This window comes from Dromaius novaehollandiae, chromosome 12 (assembly GCF_036370855.1).
Source record: "Dromaius novaehollandiae isolate bDroNov1 chromosome 12, bDroNov1.hap1, whole genome shotgun sequence".
Classification (NCBI taxonomy): Eukaryota; Metazoa; Chordata; class Aves; order Casuariiformes; family Dromaiidae; genus Dromaius; species Dromaius novaehollandiae.
In genome coordinates this window covers 9,370,019-9,396,369 of record NC_088109.1, presented here as the reverse complement: position 1 = coordinate 9,396,369, position 26,351 = coordinate 9,370,019, and the positions used below count along the sequence as shown (strand labels likewise).

The window sequence follows — 26,351 nt, the reverse complement described above, 5'->3', positions numbered from 1 at the left end:
ATCACGTCCCCCTTGGCCGGGCTCGGGGGGCTGAGCTCGCTGCCATGCTAAGGAAAAGTAGCACAAAGAAACCTCCTTTCCTCTTCTCCAGGTGAAGCCCACCTGTGTGGGAGTCTGCAGGAGGGTCATTTGTTCCCAGGTGGGGTTTTGGCTGTGGGTAAACTCTGCTGCGTGTCTCGCTGGAAGGTTGGCAGGAGTTCCTACAAACCGTGAGCTTGGGAGAGCGAAGGAGGTGGCAGCTGAGGCAGAATTACAAAATATGACTTGGGGGGACTTGGTTGATTTATGTTTTTGGAGTTTACATATGCTCGTTGCTGGCATGAGGAGCTCTTGAAGAAAAGAAGCCTTACTTAGGTCTTAAATACTTCTGTTTCATTTACAGCCTGGAGTTTACAGTAAATGTTCCTAATTTTCTCTAGGAAAACCAGGCTGGTGGAAAGTGACATTCCTCATATTTCTAATCTAAAATAATAAATATTCCCATGGTGCCAATGTGCAGGCTAAAGAAAAGGCTAGAGGATGATTTTAAATCCTTCATCAATTTTAAATAAAAGTCTGTAAGATTAAGCAGAACTGTAGATGAGTAGAAAAACTGACAGGTTCATTTTTGAGGTGCTGCTGTATAATTTTTCCCGACTGAAATGGAAAAGTCTGAACAGCCCGATGTGGTTACTCAGGGGAACTCACCTTGTGTTTGCTACTGTAAAATTCACACATACAGTCATTTAAACATTGAGCATTCACAGTCATAAAAGAAAGCAGTAGCTTAGCTGTGACTACTTTGCATACCTGGAAATGAGGTCCTGTGTGTGTTAATCTCTCGTATAGCGATCCTCACAAACCAAAACAAAAAGTGAATAGCTGCATGTTGATACATCAAGATACTGATATGGTTATGTTGCCTGGAACAGTAATGCTGTCATGTAGCATAGCACAGATGGTTTCTGGTTTGGAGGCAAGTCTGTCTTTTTGACACTGGGCTTGAGGCTAGTGCCCTAGTTCAATACACGCTGTTCATCGCTTATATAAAAGATTTTAGCGTTGTTCATGATACAATCATAAATCTAGAATTCTGAAAAACATAGCAATAAAGTTACAGTGGCTTTATTTTATTTTTGTCAATGCAGTACTAATAATGTCTTATTTTGGATTATAGGACAGAAAATTAACAAAAGTAGAGAGACAGAGATTTAAAGAGGAAGCAGAGATGTTGAAAGGTCTACAGCATCCAAATATTGTAAGATTTTATGACTTCTGGGAATCCTGTGTAAAAGGAAAAAGATGTATCGTGCTGGTTACTGAATTGATGACCTCTGGAACACTAAAGACGTAAGTACTGTGCTCCTGGTGAGGAGTCTAAGAATAGCTATGGAAATTTTTAGAAAAATCCTACTTTCATATTCTGAAAAAGGCATCTCAAGATGAAAGAAAAAAATGGAACTGTTCTCTGGTGTCTGTCATTTGTCCCTGTGTTTGAACTTCATGGATTTGACAGGAAGAATTTTGGCCTCCATCTCTCTTCCCCAATCTTCTGTTGCAGTTATGTAACTGGAAGCAGTTCTCTGTTTTGTTTCATCCCCTACATGTGATGGTCTAATTTGTCAGGATGTATTTTTGTGATCACCTTTGTGCTTGTGTTTGCATATTTTGTTACAAAATTCAGACAGGGTAGCACTTGAACAGGGGAATCTCTTTTTGAAGCAGAAAGTGCTCTAGGTTATCTACTGAAGAATATTAATTAATAGCTTTTGGTACTGACAATCTTGTTAAGGTTGCTATCAAGTAGTTGGCATGAATTCTGGAACAGATTTTCAGCCCCAATGGGAGCAATACTCATCACTGCGTATATCCAGTGTGCTGCTCTGCAAGTACTTTAGCAGGTTTTACATTTTTTTCCAAGTGTACCCTCCCCATCATTGTTTTAGATAAAGGCAAAAAATGCAGGTGCATGGTACAGAGGTCAAAATCTTCTGGTTAAAATTAAACTTTGGTATTGTTCTGATCTGAATATATGAAGAGTATTCAAACTGTTTTCTCTGCATAAAGTGAATAGTTTTGATATTAGACTTGCACCAAAAAAGCTTTTTATCTTCCTCCCTAAAAATGAATGTTCTAATTCTTTAGAAAGATCTATTTGTTGATGTTTCTGAGTGGCTATTATGGCATCTAAGCTTCCAGCCTCTAGTATCTTTTATATCACTTCTGCTTTCTTTATATCCATGTCTGTGAATTTTTTGCACTGTAGGTATCTGAAGAGATTTAAAGTGATGAAACCAAAAGTCCTGCGTAGTTGGTGCCGGCAAATCCTGAAGGGTCTTCTTTTCTTGCACACAAGAACTCCACCAATAATTCACAGAGACTTAAAATGTGACAATATTTTTATTACTGGACCAACTGGATCTGTGAAAATAGGAGACTTAGGTCTGGCAACCCTCAAGAGAGCTTCATTTGCCAAAAGTGTAATAGGTAATCATTCTGTTCTCCTTGGCTTCCTTCTTGTATAGTGGTTGTCTTTTTAATTTGCCTTTCTTTCACACTTCACATCAGTGTTATTTTCACTTGCAGGTTGGTTGCAGAGATTAAAGTGGTTTTGTGACAGTTCCTTTATACTGTTGTAAAAATCTCAATCTATAAAGCCTATCCAGGAAATGTTACTGTGACCTACTCTTCTCCTTCCTTTTGTGTCAGAATGGAAAAGTACTTTCCTATTAAAATATTACTTTGCACTCAGAGATCCTCCTCCTCTGTCCTTCAAAAGAGCCAGCAACAGTTCTCAGCAACTTGTATCATCCCCTGAGCACAGGCTCAGCAGCTGCTGGGGAAGGAGAGGAGAAAAGAGAATGGGGGACGGCAGCGAGGCCCGGCTCTCGCCAGCCAGGTGATGCCAGAAAAGGGTCTGTAAAGCCCCAGAGGAGAGGAAGTTTTCTGTTTCCAGTGATGCTGGGTTAGGGATGGGGACTTTTGCTAAAGGGAAGGGCAACCTGTTCTGCTGGTAGTGCCCTGCAGAGCCTGGCTCTCTGCCTGTCCCCATTCCCTGGGCCATCAGCAGGACAGCTTGCTTCTGCAGCAGCTGCAGGGCTCGCTGATGCCTCCATCTCATCCTGGCAGAGTCCTACCAAAACAGCATCTGCAATTTATTAAAAATCAGTAGCTAAAGAATGAAAAGAAGTCTCCACTAGAATATGCAATAGCTGATCTCCGTAGGTGGTACCACATGAGAAGTATTCCCTCAGCCAGAATAGTATTTAAATGTGTTTGAACTTGATTTTGGTTGAATTAGAGGACATTTTCTGAATGATTACTGAAGGATATTTCCTTGCAAATGTTAACTTTTATTGCTTTATCTGTGAGGAAAGCATGTGCGATCTCCTTCTCCTGAATTCTCAACATATTGTATTTTCTCCTCCATGCTTCCTTAGCAAATCTCCCTTGGTCGGTACGTGATGTTTCTAAGAAGTTGTGAATTCCTGAGACAGGATGCTGAAAGTGAGGAAGATTTCCATGGGCATAGTCATCCTTCAGCTTACTTTATAAATAGAAATTAGATAAGAGCGATTTTCATGGTTATAATAGCTTAACTTAGCAAACTCGTAGTGATAACCAATATTGCCTAATTATAAAAAATAGTGCTATCGTTCAAAAAGTAGTTGTTTAAGTAATTAATTTAGCATCTCAAGTTCTCATGAATTATATTTGTTTGCTAATTTTATATACAAAAGTAGTAGCCTTTATACATGAGGAGCCCGACATCCTTGAAGTCAAACTAGGATTGAAATTTGGGGCTATGCCTGCTTAACCTTGCTGATTTCAGTGAAGTCATGTTGTTTTATATTGGTTATAAGTCTCTTGGTTTTACCTGCTGATAACTGTTTTGTTCTGTTGAGGGTCTGTACTTTTTCCCATAAATCTTTTTGCAGTGTAACAGTTGTCCAGAGACTGGGAATAATATTTGTGCTAACAACTAATTTTACAGAATTTCATATTGTTATTAGAGTGTTGTCAAACCATGCTCATATCATGTCTAAAAGAAATCCAATAATGAAAAGTGCTGGATGTTGCTGGCAAGTTGTCTGTATTCATTTTGATAATCTAACTGAACTTTTTCTTTTTCATGTACTGTTTTTTTGAGTACTGGTGCTCCAAGGAAAGAATTAGGGTGACACCAGTGTTTCTGCTAATGACGCTGGGCCAGCGCCTGCCTTTACTGCGGTGTGGAAAAACTGCATTTTGCTCCCCACAAGTGAGAAGCTAAGGTCTCTCCTGCCTCGAGAAGCAGGACAGCAGAAGCGGGAAGGAAACGCCACCGGCTTTTCGCTCCTGTTGAGAGCGGGACGGGGAGTGGGATGCCGCTGGGCCAGCTGCCGGATCTGGCTTCTCCTGCGGCAGCCGTGTAGCCAGCCAGGCTTTCGAGGGCTGTGTCTTGCCAGCCCTGGAGCTCTCTGCTACCTCCTGTCCGTATTGCCACCTTATCTTTGCCTGCAGCAGACCTTCTCCATAGCTGTAGGAGCCTTAAAGGAATATTAATAGCTGTAATTCTATATTGGTTTTAACTGAGTGAAGTCAGTGTGGCTGCGGCCCAATTTTTCCCTTGTTGTGTTTGTGCCAGCCCTGATGCTCGTTTGACCTTGCAGCGTGTCTGTTCAGGGAACCAAACCAGTGCAGAACTAGTTTGGCAAAAAGCGATTGAATAGCTACTAAGCAGCTGTACATCTATGTGGTCTGTTTAGGTAAGAATACTTCTATGTATGTATTCCTCCCCCCACCCCCCCGGGATGGGTGAAAAATGTCATTTTCATGGTATTTTGAAATGGTGTCAAGAATATAATTTGCTGCTTAGACAATCACTATCACTTTTTCAGATTTGTAACATATTTGTCTTAAGTGCTCCATAATTCATGAGATTCACTTCTGCGTCTGAGCCTGGTTCGCTCCGAAACAATGCAGCAGGTCTGAAGAGCTTGCTGGGTCTGGCTGCTGTTAACCCTTTCCTCAGAGCAGCCAAAGGCTTCGTAGCAGCTGGCAGAAAAAGCCTCAGATCAGATACTAAACTCAGAAGTTGCTGTTAAGCTTTCATGACATGGATCCAGCTGGCTTATAAAGGCTGAAGGAATGTCTTCAAGGTGGAAGGAACATAAACAAGGGGAAAGAAAGACCCAAAGCTTAGCAAATGTTGCAGGAATGCTTTAACTGAGGTTTATTATGTGAGTTAGGCCAGTGCTACATTAGAAAATGAGTAAAAGCAGAGTTTTACTGGCAAACCCTGCTTTTGAGAGGCAAAGCTTATGCTGTCATAATAAAACTTGCATCAGGTCCCCAGATATATAAAAGGACAAAACCTATTTTTGCTGGTATATGTTATTTTAATTGGAGTTGTGCTTTTGCTGGTGCTAGAGATGGCATAACAAAAAAAAATCACACGTTGTTAACAGACGTGCCAAACTGACAAAAGGTTCTGGAAAGGGGAGTTTGGATGCAGAGTTTGGATTTCTCTGGCGAAGGCTTGAGCAGCTCTTGTGACTGAACTTCCCAGTCTGTGTGCCGGGTGGACAAGTTTCTCTGCCGCTGTTGATGCTGTAAAACTTTGGCTTGTTCTCGCTGCCCTGTATGGAAGGGAGTGTTTGCAGGCACTGTAAGTGACTGCTTGTCATGAAGCTGCTGCTTGCCGTAATGGAGCAGTAAACACAATGCTTCACTTTGTGTTTATCCGGTTGTATCAGTTTCTGGCACCCTGATCCCTGTGGAGTAGGACCTTGTTCTGTAAGTCGGCTTGTTGATTTGTCCCACTAATCCAGTGACAGAATCTTGTTTAATGCTGGTGTTCTTCTGTGCGTGACTTTGTAGATGAATTTGTGATAGCACTAGCTGTCAAAGTGCTGTCTGCTGAGTAGTTGCTACTTATCTCTCTGGAGGAAAAATAAAATGCAAATTAACTTCAGAACAAATGAGAAGCTTTCGGCTTGTTTTTGTTGTCCTTTTCACCACCGCAGACCTATACACGTGCCTCTCCATCCACAGCAAGGAACGGTTTTGAGACTTCCAGTGTATTTTCAGGCACCGTGCTGTATTTCATTTCAAACTTCTCCTGTTCACTTTTGGAACTTTTATATATGTTTTTTCCTCTTCTCTGTTATTACCAGCGAGAGATAGGTGTGCAAGTGTGTGTGCTGACTTCAGGTTTCTTCTCTGGCGAATGCTTGAGCCTTACTCTAGTTACTTTTCTGTTTTGAAATAATCTCGTATGCATCCTTATGCTGCTGTAATAGGCACATTTTTATAGGTGAAAAAATACAATTAAAGCCATTTAAAATTTATGAAGTATTTGTTCTTTTTGTGTGTGCATGTATAGGTACTCCAGAGTTTATGGCACCAGAAATGTATGAGGAACACTATGATGAGTCCGTGGACGTGTATGCTTTTGGGATGTGCATGTTGGAAATGGCTACCTCAGAATACCCTTATTCAGAATGCCAGAATGCTGCTCAAATTTACCGAAAAGTAACCTGTGTAAGTAAACTTTTGTAATTTTTAGTTGCATCTTTAATTTGGGATTTTGTAATCTGAAGGTCTAAAAAAATATTTCACTGTCATGTTGGGACTGTCGTGTGTGTGGTAGAAGCCTAGTGTAGTGTAGAAATGGAAATGTCTTTGCTCTGGGTTGTGGAAAACTGTTGCAGGTTTATTTGGGAAGCTTACAATTCTGCAGTTGGATTTCATGTGACTGTACTGCAGCTGCATAAAACATTTTTAGTAATCTTTTGCTGATTTTTATCTCCATCAGCAAAAAGTACATGACAGCGGGGAAGAATAAACAGGGAAAATCTCCATCCTAGTCTTGCCTCCTGAATGGGGACTATTCAGAAATAACTAAGTATCCCACAAAGCTAAGAAGACTAATGTTTATGTTGCAGCCTAAATACTCCTCCTGCTTGATTCAGATTTCCAGCAGTGTTTTGCAGTTTGTATGTGTAGCAAATGATCTGAAGATAGAAGGGAGAAAAGATACTAGTGTTTAATTCTAGTAGGAGCCAGAAGAGCTTTTTATCTGCATTTAGGAACTCTGTTAATCTCCAGACAGAAACCATGGAAATGGATCTGCTGCATTTTTAGAAGTGAGGTTAGGCTGGAGAAAAAGGCAATCTAAAATAATCTCTATACCAAATAAAATACCCCTTCCCCCACCCAAAGCACCAAAAATACCTTCTCTTCCCCAGATGATAAATGTATTTGTCTACATGAGCTGCTCTAGGGACTCCTGAAAAAAAAAAAACTCCTGAGTCTGTAAGATGCTATCAGACTGCAAATCAGTGGAAGAATCACTGACTGCAGAGAAATGGAGCTTGCCAAGTGCTTTGGCAGCTGTGGTCATGTTCTGCTCTACGTGGTTAAGTAAAACGAAGAGTACAGCAGTTTCTTCAGGATAGATTATCTTAAACAGATTGGTTTGTCAGAAACTTCACTGGGTACTCCTTTCCATCTGTGATCTGGCTACAAAAGGAGATGGTGAGCTGTGTGGCTTGGCCCTCATGCATCACCAAAAGATAGTCTGAACACCTGGGATCTGACAAGGGTAGTCATCTGAAGAAAGCTGCACTAGAATTTGCAAAAATTAACTACAGATAACATTTCTTTTGTTTTGTTGATCTATAAGGAAGAAAGAGTAGTTAGGCCTACACAGTAGATGTGTTGAGCCAAATCCATCTCAGTCTCCAAAAGCAAGGTCCCAAAATTACAGTTTGCATTGCCCTTTTCCCACTGCTTGTGACCAGATGAAAATCTTCCCAGATAAAAATTAACTGGTCAATTTTGAAATGTACTTGAGGCCACTTGCCACCTCAAACAGGTTTAGTGAATCATGTTAGTACAAATATGGTCCTGTAAATATTGTGGTCAGCCAACACTGTTCAAGGTCTAAACTGTATTTTCTGATTTGTTCCATAGTAATTTCTCACCCGGGATATAGAGATGCCTCCAGCAGATACCCAAACACTTGCATGTGCCAGATGGAGGTTTTATGGGCATTTTCATATTTATAGATGTATTTTATATTGTTCACTTTCTGTCTTTTCCCATTACTGAAGACCAGGATGCAAGGAAGTTGGTGCTCTTGTTGTAGCTTGCTGTGTTAGCCAGGTGTGATGACGTGAGCCTGATGAGGAGGGAGGATGCAAGGGGTTCAGAAGTCTTTGTTTAAAAGCAGAAGTCCAAATCGCAAGAAGCAGGAGGATTTCCTGCTGGCGATATGCGATATGTAAAGACTTGCTTGAACGCAGGAGAACACATCTGAGCAGGGATGCAGCTTTACCTCATTTCTGTGTAAATTGTTGCAAGCTGACATTCGTAGCTTGGCAAAGCTGTATTTTTTCCCACTAGATTGTGATCCTGGTTTTAGGTAGCTTCTTACAGTGCTGATTTCAACTTGCAGCTGTCCAGAAAAAAAAAAAAGTATGTGAAGCTGCTCAGCAGTGCAGCTACCTTCATTGCTAGCTGATACTCGAGTAGCTGGAGCAACTCTGAATGGGACTAAAGGGAAGGAAATGTATGCTGAAACAGGTCAGCTAGCTTACTGACTGCAAGCCATTCTGCATGGGACTTGCTGGAAACTCATACTGCATCTTTTCAAAGAAGTGAAATACACTGGGTGGCTCTGTGAAGCTGTTTGCCTGAATCCTTTGAGGGTAACTTCTTGTATCACGTCATTCCTTGTTGTTGTTGCACTGTTATTTCACTCGTTCCTCCCCTGCAAGCAAGTTTCCTTCCTTTGGCAAAATGGCTGGTTGGCTTCTTTTAGGTATGTAGTACTTGATATCTGCTCTAAATACTCTCTTCGTAGGTAGCTTAGAAGAAATCTCTCTACACTCTAAAGCTTCAAATGGTGACACTGGAAGACTGTTCTAGTGCCAGGCTCTGGGGTGTCATGTCCTGAATGTGATACTGAGTACCTCTTTGGTCTGGTAATCTAGGTACTTAGTTGTAAGCAGAGTCAATATGTTTTAGCTGCTGCATTGGATAATTATAAGCAGAGTCGATATGTTTTAGCTGCTGCATTGGATAGAAGTATGTGTGAGCCGTAAGCCTAATTTGTTTGGGGAGCTGCCATCATGGTTAGCTAGAGTTAAGGTGACCTGTGTGTCTGTGTGAATATATTTAGAGCCATAAATGCTATTCTGTGTGTTCCATTGCTCCGCAGCCTTGCAACAGTTTAGAATGCGTGCAACCCTTAGCCATATGGAGCATCGGTAATTAAGACTTCGTGAGACTCCTAAGCCTCATTTGTCAAAACAGTATCCAAGATGGCAAAAAGTAATGATTAGTCAGAGGATCCCTAATTAGATTTTACATTTCAATTAGTAGTCTTTTTTTAAGCACTGAAAGTCTGAGCCAAGTTGTATTCTGTGGCACTAACCTTTACAAAGCCAAGGGTTATATGGTAATTTATTACAACTTTTTAAAAGTAGTCTTATACTAACAACTTCAGAGAACTTGAAAGTAATGATTCTTGTGAAGGCAAAGACTGTGAAAAGGTGACTCTATTGCTACGGGGGGATATCTTTGGAACAGAGCTTCCGTACCAGCCTGGTAGGTACGGACACGGAGGGCATGTGAACTGCCTCCTCCGATGAACTCATGGCAGTAGTGGGGGAAGCAAAGGCACCAGGATTCCTTAGATGGAAAAATTGGCATTAGTGTCATTACAAGGAAAGGGTTAAGTAACTCCCTGTGGAGAGGGGAGAATCCCTGTGGCCTGCCATGAGCTGCTGAGCTGTCAGAGCCGGAGGAGGAGCAGGGGGTGGTCCTCTCTGATGAGGGTGCGAGAGGAGCAAGGCAGTCCTGGAGAAGGTCCTTGTTCCCAGGGCAAATCTCTCTTGGGCTGAACCGCTTCTGTCAAGAAGCCGTGTCCACAGAAGAGCTGGCGACGGCCAAGGACACCGCTGGGATCCGCGTGAGTATGCCAGCAGGAGCACTGCTATTTCTGAGGGAAGCTGCTACTGCAGTTAAGTGGAGGAATTTAGGGTGCAGGGTCCCTGGACCTCGTCCTCATCCGGAGCTATCACGGAGGCGCTGGAGTCTGCCTGGTTACTTGGAGTGGTGGCAACTTACAGAGGAAAAAGCCATAGTTTAAAATCACTTTTCATTAAGAGTTAGGGTTGCAGTTGTCATGCAGCAGCTCTTTCTTGGGTTTGTTTTCACTGTGCTGAAATATAGTACAGAAATAAAGCATGGGCTTAAGCTAAGAGACTGAGTTGTACTAAGTTTTATTCCCAGAGGTACGTGAGGTTTGGGGGGCTCACTAGAGCAAAAGTTGGCCCTGACCTTCCCAAATAGATGGGATCAATGGTGTAGCACTCCTGAATGCTGTATCAGCTTCTCAGTGAGAAAGAAATTTACCTAATTTTTGATGAAACTGGTTTTATTTGGGGGGGGGGGGGGGGGGGGGAAATTGCACCAGTAATGTAAGCAGTATTTCTAGTATTTTAAATTGAAGGTGAATGTAACTTAAAAGTCTTACCTCTGTGTCTAGTTGCCCTATGCTTTTATTTTTTAAATATAAAAGAAAATAACCTGCTATTCTTGCCATTGGGCCATTATCATGGCAGCAACCACTGGAGGTGCTAATAGCACCTGAGAGCTTGGCAATGCTTGGTTGTGTTTGCATCAAGACAGTAATTGCTTGCTAGTGAAGGTGGAGTAGCTACCTTCTTTAGGCTGCTTCTAACCCAACTTTGGGATACCCTGGGATGCACACCCCCTGTGGTCAGTGTATTATTTAACGCTGCCAGTGTGATATTTTTCAACCATTTTTACTCCCTGTCCTAACACTGTGTCAAGCTCTTGCCTGCTAATATGACTTCAGATGCATCTCATGTCCTATCTTTAAAAATCATATGCACTGGTAACAGATACCGGTATGCAGAATGATATGTTACTTGTCTGAAACACCATTGTTTTGTTTTAAGATATTCCGCATTATGCATGTCTATAGTTTATTAAACTTTGAGTTTATTACACTTATGTGGTGACCTTTTATTCTGTCTGAGCTTGTTCTCATGGCTTAATTTCATTGCTGCTTTAATTTTCCGCTGTTGTTTTTATGTACGTGTAACTGTATGCACATAATAGTCCAGGCTAATATGGCAATCATCATCATTTCCTGAGCTGTTTCCCAAATGCACAAACTGTCTCATTTCTCTGGCAGATTAGACATGCTTATGTACCCTTTCTCTCTGCCCTTGCAGCCTTAGCATCCCAATGTAGATTCCTGGAGCGTAAATTCACACGCTTTCATTTATTGCTTTCTTCTAGGCCTCTCCTAATGACTTTTTATGCTTTTTGTCACACTCTAAAGAGCAGTTGAAGGAACTGAAACATGTATGTGATTGAATCTGTAATGAGAAAGTGAAGCTCTTAAGTTCTTTGTTGGGGCCTATTGCAGCAGCACACACTGCAATTTAAATGAAGGGCAAAAGATAACGAAAGAGTGTACTGGTTTTATTGAGTTTAATCATGCATGGCAAAAATAAAAAGATATATAACAGAAAAATAGAAAATGCATATTTTTCAAGCAACAGGTCAAAGCCACATTTATTGCAGTTAACTTGAAAGTGATTTCCTGGTCAGCATATTTACAGTGACCTTCGTTCTGATGCTATAATCTCATTTTTCATGCATAACTTGATAGTTTTTCTTACTCAGATTTTTTTTTGTGTTTAATCATTCTGCCAAGTAATTTTGATGTAGACAATAGGCATATTTAGTGATGGAACATCAGAGTCTGTGACCTTCCCATGCAGCTCCAGTCCAGTGTTTTCTTATTGATGCACTGGAGAATTCACAGCAGACCATACACTGGGGATTCAGTGGATACATAAACCTCATTGGGTTTAGCAGAACAAACATATAAATTTAAAACGGCCATCACATTTATAGTGTTCCATTTTGCATTTTAGTTTCATGCATATGTTGAATATTTTCTGTGTTTGTAAAATATGTATTTTGTTTATACAGATTGAATAAAGTCCATAGCTGTAGCACTGCAACAACAGACAAGTAATATTATGAATGTCATTACACTGTCTTTCTGTGTATTTCAGATACCTTGTTAGATCTGCAGATAGTCTTCATAGATGGGCATTAGGGCTATGTACCATTTTGCAGGAGAACATGAATTTATAATTGCGTACAATGGTCTTGCTGCTAAATGTCCTGGAATAAAGCACTGACAGAATGGAGAACTTTACCTTCACGTTGTTTACTTCAGAAACAGTTTAGTGGAGTGGAATTTCAGTCTTGGAAACGAGGTTTCAGCTCTTTTGGAAAAAGAGCCCCCCTTTTCTCGGAACTGCCTGTTTCGCGGGAGCTCGCTCGGGTGGAAGGTGGAACTTCGGTCCTGAGCAGGTGGAGCTGCAAGGGCAGCCTGCCGGGCTGAAGAGAAGCAGGCAGAAAAGTTACCCATTGGTATGAGTCAGAGTTAACGTTGACTTATCTGGCATAAGCTGTGCTTTTCTTAAAGCATCATGCGTTATTGTTTCAAAAGTGTGCTCTGCTGATGGAAAAATGACAAGCAGCTGTTCTTAGAGCTCTGAAAAAAAGCTTCACCTTTTTTTTTACCCTAGTGTGGAGGTTAAAACTTTACTGTCCTATAGGTGTCTGACTGTAGACTCAACTCTCTTATCTGGGAGTGCACTGTACTCACCTTTCAAATCTAATCACTTTGGAAAGAAGCTGTGGAGACTATTTGAATGCTTCTTATTTTATTGATGAGTTGTTCTGATTGGGGAGGAGAGGAATTCAGAGTAAATAATCTCTTTGTGGAGAGGAAGATTCTTGAAAGGAAGATTTTGCTCTCTTCTCTCTTGTCTTGCTGTTAGACTTAGGTTTTAGCATTTAAAGAATTTGTATGAAAATATCCCTATTCACCCTGTGTCAGCTAACTAGCCCTCCATTGCAGATGCAGTGTTGCTGTGCTCGCTTTTGTTTGAGGTGGCCGTACAGTCTTCATACTGCTGTGGATGAAAAGGATGCTTTAGCCAATGTACTTTGACTTTTGGTGCAATGTTTCCTTGGGGATGCTCAGAAAAGACAGATGGCTTTTGTATAAATGAATGAGATGGAGCCTTTGATTTCAGATAGAAACATGTGTTTCAGATAAGCCCCCTCCATCACTGGGAGGTTTGGAAGCGCCGTGGCACAGCGCTCTGGGGAGGAGATGCAGCAGGACAATGAGCCGGCCTTGGAGATGTTAATGAGAACTAAGGAGCAAAAGCACGCTGTAGCATCTGGGTTTTGAGGAAAATGCTTTGGAAAAGCCATTCCATTTAGTACTTCGTTGTGCATATTTTGTCCTTGTTTATTTTAGTCATGTATTCATAATTCAGGTATTTGGTGGATTAATACAATAGATGTTTTGAGAAGAGTCAGCACTCCTTCAAAGGATGTTGAAACAACAATGGCATTTGTAGGAGTCACTATTATGGAAGCAATTTATAAGGTCAAAAATCAAGGTCAGTTATCAGGGATGTGTCAAATGAAACCTTTCAAAGCAAACCCAATTTCTAGATGCCCAGCATGTCCTGACCTACTCCATTCCAGTCATGTAAGTGTTCAGGTCAAGTCACCTAAATGATGAATCCGTATGAATTCTAAAAAAAACTAAATTGAGAGATACTGTGACATGTTACATACTGCTTGTGCGCCTCATATGTTTAGCTTGTGTCAAAATTCCTATGAAACAATCTGTAAATATAAAAAGCACCTGACATGTTCCCTTGAGTGGCTAGGTATGCAAGCAATATGTTCTCCTTAGGAAACATTGCCTGGTAGTAGAAAGCTGTTTGGGTAATATGGTGAAAGTAGCCTCTACTGCTGTGTTTAATGCATTCATTTTTTTCAGTTAATATTGAAACTTAGGCACGTTTGTGGGATACTTTTCAGTAAACACTGAGCTATAGCAGATTATGGTCTTTATTACACATTCTTCCTGATAGGTGTCATTAAGTTGGAAATTCATGGTTTCCTATAGCAAGCTAGAGTGCCTGAAAATGTATAGTGATTTGTCTTACTGCTTTCCACTGTGAATTAACAGATTTCCTTAGACTGCTGCGAAGAAGATAGCCTCCTGTAGCTTTAGCTACCCAGCCTATCTGAAGACCCCAAATATTTGATGTTGGTTACTGAAGTAGTGATTACTTTTCTTGAAGTTATGGAAAAAGAATTGGGATACTAACTCCACATGAAGCACTAATGAGAGATGACATTGCACATCCTGAAAGCATAACCCTCATGCATCTTTTTAAGATGAAGATTATTCAGAAATGGTAGAATTTAAGGCTAAGTTGACTTCAAACTGAACACTGCATATAAAATAGTTTTTTATTATTCCAATATTCCTACCACTTCATTTAAAGAATATTGACCTATTTTAGTATTGCTAGTCTCAAAGTATAAAAATTGGTTCTCAAAAATCATGAGTAGACCTTCAAAATCAAGAAATTTAAGTACATTTTGCAACATATGTATGTAATGTGTTGGGTTTTTTTGTAATTGTCTGATTTTCAGCTTATGACATACAATGCATTTTCAAGTATTTGTCAAAAAAAATTGTGCAACTTTAAAAGAATGAGAACATGAGACCTCTGCTAAAATACTGGAAACCTTATCAGCTCTTTTTCAGCTGTTCAGCCTTGTAGTAGCTCCCTTGTAGCATGTTGACTATTTCCTTTCTGCGTTTAGTTGGTGCCTTTTAATATGCATCTCTTCATTCTTCTGTTTCTTCTGCTGCTCCTCTTTTGATTTTTATTATATTGTAGTCAGGCTAAGCACTGAGACAGCATGCCTGGTTTCTGGTGAGCAGAGCTGCGTTCGTTACAATAAGCAGTCTTGTTGCCTAGATGGTCCTCTGGTGGGAATAGGTGACTCCTCTGAAAGGAGACATCAGCTGTAGGCAGCTGGCTTGCAAGGAGGACGCGGTTCCCCATCACGGCAGCGTGGGCAGAGCAGCTCTTCGGCAGCAAATTGGTTTGGGGTCTTTCCAAAATACAGTATGCTTATTGTGGCATTGAATCCTCAAAGGCCACCCTTCTGAGGTGAGAGTAGGAGGACCCTGTGACATATGAGGGAAGAAAAGCAGTTCAAAGTTGATGTTTTCGTAGTCATTTTATGTTGACTTATTTTTTCAAGGTTATCCTCACAAGGGGAACTAGAAACTTAGTCTTTGAAATAAAAGATGATTATGGCTTTAAGGATTTTAGGATATAGAGGATTAATGCTAAAAATGTTTTTTGGGGTTTTTTGTTGGTTTCTTTAATTTCTAAATGAAAGGTAGTGAGGAAAGAGCCAAATGTAAAGTCTAAATCTAAGGCTGAAGTGGCAACAGAATTTTAATAAAAAGATAAAAGTATGATCTGATTTTGGAATATTCAGAAATTCTTGGAGAGATGCAAACCCTTACTGAAGTTCACCCATAAAATTTATTCAAGACCAAGTTCAGTGATGTGCTTGAAGACTTGGAGACATTTTCCTGCAATATTTTATTTCTTATTCAAGGCAGCATCAGGTGAGCTGAAAGTCCAGTCTTCAGGACTACAGGCCTCCTTATCTGCCACTATATGGTCATTATTATTATTCTTTCAGGGTGAAACTTTAAAAGGATCTGAATGGAGTTAAATCTAAATCCCATTCAATTTTGTGCTTAATTAGATTCTGTTTTCTAGATAAGCAAAAAAGCAAACCTAATTTCCTTTATTGGCTTCACTTACATCCTAAAGTGATCTGCAGAATCTGTTTCAAAATTCATTTTATCGAATTTTTATTCATACACACCTTGTTTTAGTAGGTAAAGGTATATATACTTTTAGTAATGAGTTAACATGTTTTTAATTTATAGTGAACCTCAAAAATAAAAAGGATGGCTTCTTGTGTTGATGCTTTTGTCTTCTACAACTGAATATGCACTTGAAGAGTACTTACAGGAAAACATTTACTGAACTAAATAGGAATGGGTTAATGGTGTTAGAGATGTTGAGTGCGTATTTGTTGCTCCTGCCTCATTTGGCAAGGAGCATGGTGGAATGGCCCGTTTTCTCAGTGAATATCCCTTCTTTCCTCTCTCCAGCCTCACATCAGAAAAATTTGTCAATCTAGGCATTGAAAATGCACAGCTGCACATTGTGTGTAAACTTTCCAGATTTTCCTGGTATTATTTTTCTAAGTACATTTTGATTATATGTACAGGAAGATGACACATATAAACTCTTATGTAGCCTGAGACTTGCATGCTACTTCTCATAGAGTCTCTCTTTATGCTGGCAGGATGCATGTTTTTGTAATTAAGGGGCTATACACCTTGGCTGTGCTGAGTTAAGATCTTGGTCCTGGAATATTAGCAGGCAGGGAGAGAGGAACTGTGACTGCCCTGGGATGTGCGTGTGGATTTCTTTTACATCCTCTCTGTTTCTTGAAACTACCCCACCTAAGTCTGAAGAAATGCAATGTTTTCTGTTGTATCTGTGTGGAGTGAGAGCTCCGTGTGTGGGGAAGCAGTTTCTGCTTCTGTGAGTTTTCTTCTGCATTGAACAGGTGTTTCTTTTTTCTTGAAAGGCCGTGCTCTTAAGTGAGCTATTCAAATCCAGAAGTGAACAGTGCTCCCAGAAAAAATGTTGGCTTTTCATGGAAGTGTAGCTTAGTTTGTGTCAGTTTATAGGTTACACCTGCTCTGTTGCATGGTCCTGTTAAGATTCGAACAATATGCTGGGGAAACATAAGAGTAACATAGAGCTGGTAGGCCTATTCTCCTTCTCCCTTGCTTTGTTTTGTTTTTTTGTTTGGTTGGTTTTTTTGGGGGGTGGTGTTGGGGGACATAGAAAAGCAAAACATTTGTGGGGAACAGAAATATAGAATATTGCATTGGTCTGGTCTTCCAAGGTATTTTTGACTCATTCTTGAAACTGGCTATTTGAAGAAAAACATGATTGTTTTGTTTATTCATTTAATGTTTTGAGAGTAAATGCAAGAAACACAAAAATTAAAAAGGAATACTTTCAAAGAAAATTATTATTTTGAGAATTTAGATGTGTCTGTTTCTTGAATACTAACTTTAAAGTCTGCAGGATATGGAGGTAAGACTTGAAAATGTTAGCAGGAAAGAAAAGGGAGATTTGCATGGTGTATTGCCGAGTTGCATGTACGAAATAATGCACTTATTTCAAAGTACAAAGGTATTTAGAAATATAGTAGCCCTAAATCCTCAATTCAGTTTTAAGTTAAGACTAGCAACTTTAAAGTATTGGTTATTCCAAGGGTTGAATTCTCTGTAAAATGTAGTAAAATTCTCTTTAATTAAGAGACATCATGTTATTTGTCTTCCAACTGAATTATTTTTCTCTGCCTTTTTAGGGTATAAAGCCAGCAAGCTTTGAGAAAGTTACTGATCCTGAAATTAAGGAGATAATTGGGGAGTGCATTTGCAAAAATAAAGAAGAAAGGTTTGTTTCAAGCAATCATGTTTTCTATTAAATAGTTTTTATATAGAGATTGAAACTGTCTGTGGATTTCCATTCTGGCCTCTGGATCTTCCCTGTTCAGGAGAAAATACACTTCACCTGCGTAATAGGTGAAGTGTAATAACATCACCCACCACCTGGAAATACAAATATAAATGATTGCTTACTTCCTTGCTATAAAACGTCAGGATGATAGAATGAACACAGTTGCTGTGTGTCTCTTAACTGCAAAGAATAAGGTCAGAAAGCGTCGCTGTGGACCTGAGAGCATGTTGTAGCATACCAGTCTGTAAGATCTCACTCAGGAGGTCCTGCCTGGAGCACAACTTGTGGTGGAACTGACCCAAAATGAGATCTTCATCTTCATGTAAATGTTTCAAGTAGCAGAGGATTCACCACATGCCATCATAGCAGATTCCATCAATAATTAGCCTCCGTACATGAAGACAAATTGGGCCTTGTTTCTAGCTTTGGCTTTAAAACTTTGTCTTCTTACACTGGTCTCTTCTAGATTAGTGTGCCTAGTGTTTCATAGTTCATAACTTTCACAAAGAGGATTCTTAGGGTCCTCAACAGACTACCTAAAGGAAAGCCTCTTTTTAGTACTCCTTAAGCTCAGATACTCAAGAAAAGTTGAACAAAGCATTAATCTTTGTTTCTGTACATGCTTATGGTGTATGAATATTGCTGAAGTTTTGTGAAATAGGAAACGTCTGGTTTTCAGCAGTAACACTAGCAATGCTACTACTTTTTGCTACAAACACAAATTTTGCATGGATGAACATACTGCAGATATTTTTGCCCTTAACAGCAATTTCTTGTCACAAACTTATTTGAAAGTGCTTGAGACTTGCAGTATTTGAATAATCTTTATATCCATTACAGATATGAAATCAAAGATTTATTAAGCCATGCCTTTTTTGCTGAAGATACTGGGGTAAGAGTGGAACTTGCAGAAGAAGACCATGGTAGGAAATCCTCTATTGCCTTAAGACTCTGGGTAGAAGATCCTAAGAAACTGAAAGGAAAACCCAAAGATAATGGAGCCATTGAGTTTACTTTTGATCTGGAGAAGGAAACTCCTGATGATGTTGCACAAGAAATGGTAAAATACCTTCTCCTGGCAAAAAAAAACAAAAAAACAAAAAAACATATACTTATATATAATTAGTGCATAAATCTCAAAGGACAGCAGGAGGAAGTCTGGTAAAGTACTTTCCATTTAAAAGATTCAGTGTGTCTCACTTAAGCGGGTTGCATTGATTTTGCATGGATGCGAGAAAGGGTAAATAGAGATGAACTAATAATTGAAGAAGTTGTTTATCAAAAGTTGAAAGGTAAATGGGGAAGAACTAATAATTGTAAAAAGTGGTTACAAATATTGAAACAGATACATGAAATAACATTTCAAACAGGAAGTCACTTAGAGACCATGGATGTCTCTTCTAGTATTATATTTTGAAAAATGTGTTGCCAGTATCTGTTAGCTGTTGCATGTCTTCAAATTTGTTCAGAGTGTGTTTAATTTCATATAGCAACTTGAAGTAGAAAAGTTCAAAAGTTCAATCAAAAATACTCTGCACTGAATTCTTCAAAACACGTTTTTCTATTTTTCTATCAGTATTACTCATGCATAATGAAAATTAGGAAGAATGTAGATGAAGAAAGTCTCATCAGTCACTGAATCACTAAACACATGTAGGAAGCTAAATTCAAGCATACTGCAAAGATTTAGGAATAAGCTTTTGGGTTTTTTTAACAGATGAATTTAACTTGGTGAATTTTATCTCCATAACTTGGGAGTTTTGTTAGCAAAACCATTTTTTCTTCCAGTTTCACGATACAGTCCTCGATCTCATGTTTTAAAGATTTTCTTTTCTGCAATTATTAAGGTTTTCTAATGTCGCAGAAACAAAGAACCAGTAAACTGTTAGCCAGGGTCTGAATTTTCTTCTGCTTGCAGAAATGTGCCTATTATTGTATCCTACATCCCAAGGGGTCCTATATAATGATGATGTCATTACCACCCCTGTTCTGCTTAGGACACTTTGGTAAAGCTGCTTTTCCATGCATGAACTCATCACTTATGTACCCCAAAAATTAATGTGGGAAATTCAGGCTTGTCTATCTTTTCGTCGCTATTTTGCAGCAGATCCAATATTTTTTCAGCAGTGTATTGTTGCAGAACCTACTGTTATATTTTACATTTATAGTTCAATGTTTATTTAAATATTTGGATTTCTGAAGTTCTGCATTTTTCTTGGCCTGTACTTGTGATATTTTGTTTCTAACGGGAAAGAATTCTCGTAAAAAGTATATGCAAAAGGATTGCACCCAAGGTACTATGATGCTTTGACCTTAGCCAAATTATTTTAAAACTTGTGTTTTACTCCTAGATTAACAGTTATCTAGGTGACTGATATGAAATCCTTTAAAATCTGAGGCCTTTGGGAGCAGGGAAGGGGACAATTATCCCTAAATGACCTTTTCTAGCCATTATGAATTATGAAGCCAAAGCCACATGCTTTATAAATTTGTGTTGCATTAGGAGCTGCGGAAGAGAATAACGGAGGACATCTTTTGAACAGAGGGATTTATTTATCATTATTGATAGGTTTCTAGTAGTCGGGCATTCAAACCTGTCCAAACAATGCATGTTGTCAAAAAGAAAAGGACTTGAAATGTTCTGGTGGGTTCGCAACCTGCAGGTGTTTCACAACCAGTTGTACTGTAGGATAGCATGTCTTTGTTAAACACTTACTGCTCTCCCTTTAGAGATGTAGGAACGAGAACGTTTAAAAACTTGTTAGTATGACAGGTTTGCAGTGCCTTCCCCCTGAGCTGAGCCTTGCTTTGCGGAGAAGCAGCTCCTTGCCACGTTAGTGACTGCCGCACGAGGCTCTCCGACGCTGTGAGCTCCGTCTCGCCAGGCACTCGCTGCTTCTTGTCAGCCCTTGCCGGACCATCAGCATGGCCTGAGGGGGTAGGCAGTGGAAAATACCAGCATCCATCTGTGGCTGTATCTCAAGCTGCTGTGTGCCTTTCTATTTATTTTTACAGCAAAAAACTAAATTGTAAAACAGTCTTGTGTTTCGGCAAGAGCAAAGAACTTTTAGATTTCCTGCGTTGAAAATAAGCGCTTCCAAATCTGTAAAACCTGCTTGTTGAGTTTTCGGAGTAGTAATGTAGGGAGAACAGGCAAATCCGTGGCAGGTTATTACTAAACTGATGTCCAAGGAACACTGTTTTGTAGGAGCATGACTAGGAGATTCATGCAAACAAGGAGCACAAACTCCCATTTTATCTGCTGAGGGGTTGAATTCCGAGGAAATTTGGCCCCTTTTCAGTCAAATGTGAACAGTCTGTATGTCTGCATTTGGCTCAGTGATAGACTTTTTCTTTTTATAAGTCTATCTATATCTCACTGACTTTACCTTTTAAGATAACTTGAGACTAAATTCTGTTAGTATTTTCCTTCATGACTTACTGCGATATCAAGCCCCACAATCTGGGGAGCTGTGGATACTGGAAAGGGTAAGGCCATGAAGTCTGACTAAGGGTAGTGTGGTTTACCCCAGTTGTGTTGCTCAAAGACAGTTCTCCAAAGATGCTTCTTTTTTCTTTTTGCTATTTTGTTTGTCTTTGTGAAAAGAAACAGAACCCATCTGCAATTAAACTTACTCTCTTCTTGCTGGATGTTAACTGGTCAATATATTGATCAAATTATGTATTCAGGTCTTGGAAATTACTATTGTTTTAAAATGCATTAGTGACAGATTTTTTTTCCCTAAAAACTCCATGAAGCCCTGTCTTGAATTCCTGTCCTTGTAAGGAACAAACATGTAATTCATGTTATTTCAAATCGATGTTTTATCTGTTAAGAAGAGATTTGGGTAATATGTGATTCAAGTAATATGTGTGTATGCACACGTGCATGCACATCCATGCACATGTGATCTTGCTAAGTTTGTGCCTCCTCTGTAGATTGACTCTGGATTTTTTCATGAAAATGATCTCAAGATAGTTGCGAAGTCAATACGTGACAGAGTAGCATTAATACTATGGAGAAGAGAGAGAATTTGGCCTAGGATACAGTCAGAGGAACGTCGAGATTCTGAATGTTTGGAGAAATTGAAGGCGCCACAGGCACAGCAGGTTCAAGTCACATACCTTTCTCACACCGGTCACCATATCCTGTCGGAGTCGGAGGAGCCCGAGGCGGACCAGCACCCTTTTCAGCAAAACCTGCCCACCAGCGTCACATCTGTTGCATGTAAGTCTCATGTTTGTTTCGTGCATGTAGTGATGAATGTCCTAGTTAAAAATCAATAATAGCCTGAGCTCAGCAGTGAGAGACTATTCATGTTTTTACACAGTAACTCAAAGCGTCTCTGAAAGATGCAGAATAATTTTGAGAGAAATAATGTCACAAAAACCTATATTATATATAGAGAAAGCTCCTCCTTTCAAAATAGTAGTAATAGTGAAGTATAAAATGAATAAATACAAAAACCATAAATATATCATAGCATATTTATAAATAGAACAGCAATGAGACCTCTTTCTGACCACAAAAACACATGCTTAAAATGACACTAGTTACATTTCACTTCCATGTGCCAGGTGGTGGGATCACCACTAAGCTGCTTCGTAAGACGTGATTTCAGAACTTGCAGAAGTGGCGCAAACTGATCATGGTGACAGATTTTTGTTGTCATTCACCTTTTGAAAAGGTGTTGGCAACGTGGAGATGTTTGGCCAAGAGCAGTCCTTGCTGAAATCAAGATGCTAGAGTTTCCTGCAATTTGTGAGTTACCCTTGGTGGCTTGTTCTTGTGAAGCTGTGCAAAGATCTACAAAAGAAGAGAGCAATCTCTGAATGTCACATAATGTACTTCAAGATTTCCCTGTTTTCTGGGAAATAACAACTCTGGTTTGGCCACGTGCCTTGGGAACATCAGACCATGTGGGTTGCCCCTTTATATTTGGGGGTCCCTGAGACCAGGTGCTGTTGCTGTCCCCCTTGCTTCACTCTCTTCTCCTCACCCTTGGCTGGTGGACTCAAAGCAGGGAAGTCACTTGACCTGTTTTATCGAGGTGGGAATAGGTGGTTGCTCTCTCCTTCCCCCAGGCCTGGATAGCTACGCACCTATGACCTGCCAGCTCTTTACAGTCAGATGGTTGTTGATTCAGGAGTGATCACTGGGCTATTTCAAGACAAGTTGATTTACATCTCTGTTTTAAATCCCAGCACTGATTTTGGTCCATCTCTGAATAAGACCCTACGTAGCTTTGCTTGCAGAGCTTTTCTTGGTTTTATTTCCGAGAATCAGGGTTGCCTCCAGCAAACAGGAGAGCAGGAGGAAGCAGTGTTTTTCTTTATCTAAAATAACTTGACTCTGTCTCTGCACCCCAGATCAACCTTTGTCAGCAAGTCAAGCTCCACTGTGCTATTGAAATTTTAATCTATTTATACTTGGATTGATGTGTGGCAAAGTTTAAACATCTTCAAGGAAATGCTGCCAAATATTTCTTAGCTTGGAAGATTTGAAATTGAGTGAGAGTTCTTTTCTAGCCATTTTTTTCTAACAAAATGTGATGCACGTATTTTGATACTAAAGTATTGTCATGATGTTTCCATTTTACTGCTCTGGACTTTTATGTAAGCATATTTAAATTAAATAGACATTACCTTTAGCAAAGGGACAGCTACAGCTTTAACTCAGGTATTGTATAAATTGCTGTACAGAGTGCCACTTTGAATACTAAAATAACCAAGCATGCCTCTACAAGAAAGCAGACCTTTGCAAGATATAAGAAATGGCCATATTTGCATAACGTTCAGAATATTATAGGATTTACAAAGCTTTTTTTCTGAGGTTAAATTGATCCCATTTTATTTTTTTTATATCATCTACTTAATTCATACCATCTAATTCCTTTGAGAAACCCTATGATTATGATTCTTTTTGTTTCCAGGGGTACTTTTGCTTCCCATGATTCTGTTACTAATGAGTTGGCAGAATTTTATAGTCTACTAAATATAAAACCCCCAGTTTCCTTCCTACTCTTCAGCTTGTAATCAATACTTGCTGTTGTCTGACAATTCACTATCATGTCTTTCAACATTTGCTTAGAGCTATTGAGCCTAAGACCTCTATAAATTACTTCTCTATCAATTCATATAATATTCTGAGATCAAATGTAGAAATATAAACTAATAGTTCATTACCTATGTAATGCATGATGTTCTATAAAAATCTAAGATTGACTCACAGCTTCTGCTGTAGTGCTATTAACTCATACTCTTTTCTCCTTGGAGGTCTTGAATAATTGTTTGTAATAAAATGAAAGTGTATATGCTACAGAAATCCGTACCTTTTTATTAGGGCCATGTTGGCTCTTTATGTAAATGAATTGAATAAATATAGAAGTGAGTTTAATTTTGCAAAACATAGTTGGGAGATTAGTTTATGAATACTCCGAAGTTTCATCTCTCGTGCTATTAAGAAAATATTTGTTATTTTAAATCCAAATAAATAAAATCTTATTTGGGAGATGGAAAAATAGAGAAGATGGAAAGTCAGAAGAAGAAATATAGTTTAAGCTTAAGATATAGTTTTAAAGGTTTTTTTGTAACTAACTGCATTACAGTTGGCTTTGGGTCATGAATTTTAATTCTCTCTTCCAAGCTATTTATCTTTTGGATACTTCGGAGCTACAGTCTTGACCATCTCAAAAGAAAAAGCAACAGCTTATGCGCAAGAACTGTGCACCTGTACTTCACAGGCTTCAAAAGCCTTGAAAAGACCTTTTTAAACCTATAATATTCAATGAAACAATTACAATATTTATTTCCATTCAACAAGAAATGGCATGCTTGCCCCATACCCATAGCTGTGCAATTCTGCAGATTAGTTGGGCTCACACTCTACATGAGAAACACTGACAGAGCACTCAATTGCACTCCTAAATCACTAAAACCCTGGACAGAGGTAGCCGCTTATGTAAAGCAGTTTTATTTCATTCTGTTATTTTGTTGTTGAGTACAGATAACTTAAAACTTCCAGCTTATAAATGACAAAATGAGGGAGCATTTTAGTTGTAATTCCTATAGGACCTGTTTTTGTACCACTGCTTAGTCTGCTTACAGTGGATGCTGTCCTAAACCTGCAGCTTTCTAATGCAGGGCCTTTGTTCGTAGGCACGTTTAAATAGTGTTCTTTTAGCTTGTGTGTCGCTTGTGTGTCACAGCAATGGACTTAAATCAGTTGAGAAATCCATAATGTATTTTTCTGTGGTTTCTCCACTGTATGTTTTCACTTAATCCAATTAAATTATTTTGTTAATTATTCTTCATCTGACATAAAGCTGTATACTCAAGATGATTAGAATCTGATGAACTAGAAAAGCATATAGTATAAAGAATTTTGTAATTTTAAGTAGAAATTTTCAGCACCACTGATCAAATAGATGTTAAAATGAATGCATCAGCAGAAGAGCTAACTCCAGAAGACTCCATGCTCTGCTCTAAAGATTACAAGTGGGGTTTCCTATCCTTTCATCCTGCAAAATCCATAAAATGTCTGCAATTCTTAATGTCAACATTACGTCCTTTAAAGCAAATATTAATGTTCCTAAAATGTCATTGTGCATATAAACCCTTAGGGACTACTCTTGGTTTTTGGCTTAGAAAGCACAGTATGTGCCTTTTGTAGAAAATAGCATGTGTGTTGTATAATTTATTTATATAATAGGAATGGCTAGGGTAGTAAAAATGCCAGTTACATAAACCAGCATTGACCTTAGTGTAAAATCATTACTTAAACGTTTTGAGTTGTTGAGCTCTTAATAAAAAATATTGTTCTTTCAGCTGACAGCACATTTGACAGTGGTCAGGGGTCCACTGTTTATTCAGACTCCCAAAGCAGCCAGCAAAGTGTCATCTACTCATCTCTGCCTGATTCAATACCTCCTGCTATTCAACGGGTTTATAGCCCACCTCTAAGTGAGAGCCAGGCCTTGCCCCACAGCCTTCAGCAGCTGGGGCACTACCAGCAGCCCTCAGGAGTAAGTCTCAAACCTTTTGAAACCATTTTGTGTCCTAGATCATATTTATTAAACTCCTTTATATGCTATTTTTAGTAGGTGTGGATTCCAGGACTTGCTTCATGTTTTCCTCCCTCTGTTTCTACCAATGACTTGCTTAGTACATGTATTTCTAGTTGATCTAAAATGTGCGTTTAATAGATCATGTATTTCTAGTTAGGGTTGCCATTCTTAAGAAATGCTTCACTGATAGCTATAGTGCTTTGAGTTAAAAAGCTTTGTAATTATTTTAAACTCATGCACATGTTTGAGAACCACTTTGTTTTTTTGTTTATTGTCAATCTAGTCACGCATTGCTGTTCCTTCATTTGTTCAAGAGCCTCTTGGGGCAGATATTTCTTCCACTTGTGATAAAGGGCAAACAGCCGTTCACTGCCTTTCTGGCCCTTGGTTTGAATTTAATATTGCACAGAGACGGCAAAGTACTTCTGTTATTGAGGCTCCAAAATCGAGCAGTGGTAATGCAGTCAGATGTTCATGCTTGTTCCCGTTCGCGTGTTGTTGCAACCTTGACCAAAGCCGTTTAATGCAGTCGCTGGCGCAAGAACAAGCGCAGGGAAATGAACACAGATCTTCAGGTGATTCCAGTGAGGGGTGCGATATGAGCGTGGTGTGTCCTTCGGAAACTGGAACAGCACAGTGCTGCCGTTTCAGCCCGCACGGGTTACGCGTGACGGGCAGCGTCCGCTGTGCCTGTCGTCGCCACAGCGACTCAGCGGTGGCTCTGGATCCACGTGCCGTGTCCCTC

The 26,351-nt window shown here is 39.4% G+C and overlaps 1 protein-coding gene across 10 annotated transcripts in view; it reads left to right on the top strand.

Moving 5' to 3' along the window:
- WNK2 (WNK lysine deficient protein kinase 2) overlaps positions 1-26,351 on the top strand; it is a 127,079-nt gene that overhangs the window by 45,821 nt on the left and 54,907 nt on the right. For all 10 annotated transcript variants that reach the window (XM_064518887.1, XM_064518885.1, XM_064518883.1 and 7 more), the window contains exons 3-9: positions 1,157-1,329; positions 2,246-2,466; positions 6,347-6,504; positions 17,389-17,477; positions 18,381-18,600; positions 21,480-21,768; positions 25,368-25,564. In XM_064518887.1, the coding sequence (XP_064374957.1) occupies positions 1,157-1,329; positions 2,246-2,466; positions 6,347-6,504; positions 17,389-17,477; positions 18,381-18,600; positions 21,480-21,768; positions 25,368-25,564 (1,347 nt within the window). The remainder of the gene's footprint in view (positions 1-1,156; positions 1,330-2,245; positions 2,467-6,346; positions 6,505-17,388; positions 17,478-18,380; positions 18,601-21,479; positions 21,769-25,367; positions 25,565-26,351) is intronic.